The sequence below is a fragment of the Octodon degus genome, unplaced genomic scaffold (assembly GCF_000260255.1).
Source record: "Octodon degus isolate 3935 unplaced genomic scaffold, OctDeg1.0 scaffold00153, whole genome shotgun sequence".
Taxonomy (NCBI): domain Eukaryota; kingdom Metazoa; phylum Chordata; class Mammalia; order Rodentia; family Octodontidae; genus Octodon; species Octodon degus.
Window position 1 is genome coordinate 144,059 of NW_004524729.1, and position 1,467 is coordinate 145,525.

A 1,467-nucleotide genomic window follows, 5' to 3' on the forward strand; every position below is an offset into this window, starting at 1 on the left:
TTCTTGTGTCCCTCAAACATCACTCCTCCCGTGAGGCTCTGTCCTCCCACTGGTCACTGCCCCCAAGTCCTGCTTTGATGCCTTCTGGACCCTGCACGCTTTGCCTTTGGAGTTGGCTCTGAAGCCCAGGTGCTCATAGGTGGGAATCGGTGGCCGATCCGCGGTGTCCTCATTGTGCTTCACCAGTGCCTCATGCACGGCCTCCAGCCCGTTGACCACGACCACAGGACTCCAGGCCAGCTGCAGGCTGAAAACGTCCCCAAAGCGACTTCGCAGCTACATGTGAAAGTCAGGGCTCTTGTCAGGATGGGAACCCCGGGGCTGGGAAGATAGCTCAGCAGAATAAGTGCTTCCCTTGCAAGCTCAAGGGTCTGAGCTCAATCCCCGTTTTCCCCCAAAGCAAACAAAAAGAATGGGAACCCCAAGATCACACAGAGCAAGGAATGCTCTTGCCGTCCTTTGCTTTTCAGTTGTGTGCGTGTAGCTCCTGGTCTCGCCCAGGAAGGCTGGGCCCACTAAGACCAAAGATCTCGTGGTGGCTTCTCTGAACCTCAGTTTCCTACCTGAGGGCTACGCTGGGCCCTGGCTCCACTCCCGAGCCCAGAACCTTCCTCTGATGTCATCAAGAAATACCCGGTACTCATATAACTTTTGCTCTGTCTGTATCCTCTCACGGACGGTCCCACTCCTCGTGTGTCCCTCAAAAGCCCACAGTATCCCACTCCTCTAGTTTCCATCTGCAGGGATCCTTGGTGCCTGCTTTTTCTTCATGTCCTAAGTCCCTGTCTAGCCTGCTGTTTTCTCCACCAGCCACTATCTGCACCTGGGGTCACTGTGATGTCTCCCATAGGCACCTCCAGCCCCCCACCTTGTAGAAGGAGTACGCCGCATTGTGGAAGTCCACCTGCAGGAGGTTGCCCAGCCCGGGCACTGGCAGGGGACCAGGTGGGTAGCGAGCAGCCCAGCATTGGCGCCGGTGCATCAGGTCCACGAGGAGCAGGAAGAGGACCACAGCTACAGCAAGAGAGAACAGTGCATCCCCAGGCAGCAGGCCCATGGTGGCCTTGCAGAAACTGGAGTCCTCTGGACAGTAGGAAGGTATCACCACTCGTGTCCCAGGACCGGGCAGCACACCACCACACTGAACTGTGGAGCAAATCCGATGAGGGCTTATATAAGACCTGAGGCTGGCCTTTGTCCTCCTGGGGGAGCCAACTGCTCTGGTGACTGTGTGGCGGTAGGGTGCAGCAGGGTGCAAAGTCCGGGCACTGCAGTCCCTAACGTCTCCACTTCTGCCTGAGATCCCAAAGGAGGGGGAGCAGGGCCCCAACAGGACAGCCAGGGGAGAACACAGGTCCTGCTGTGCTGGGACCACCTTGTGGCACCAAGGTGAGGTGACACAGGCATCCCTGCTCCAAGTGTTTGTCCACGGGGATGTAGAGAGCTTTCAGAACCCACAGGCTGAGG

At 57.7% G+C, this 1,467-nt stretch overlaps 1 protein-coding gene across 1 annotated transcript in view; it reads right to left on the bottom strand.

The window, feature by feature from the left end:
* The window catches only part of LOC101583724 (cytochrome P450 2D17-like), a 123,911-nt gene extending 122,854 nt beyond the window's left edge, over positions 1–1,057 (bottom strand). The window contains exons 1-2 of the mRNA XM_023702527.1: positions 869–1,057; positions 91–276 (exon numbers count right to left, since the gene is read on the bottom strand). Of these exons, the coding sequence (XP_023558295.1) occupies positions 91–276; positions 869–1,057 (375 nt within the window). The remainder of the gene's footprint in view (positions 1–90; positions 277–868) is intronic.
* Between the last annotated feature and the right edge of the window lie 410 nt (positions 1,058–1,467).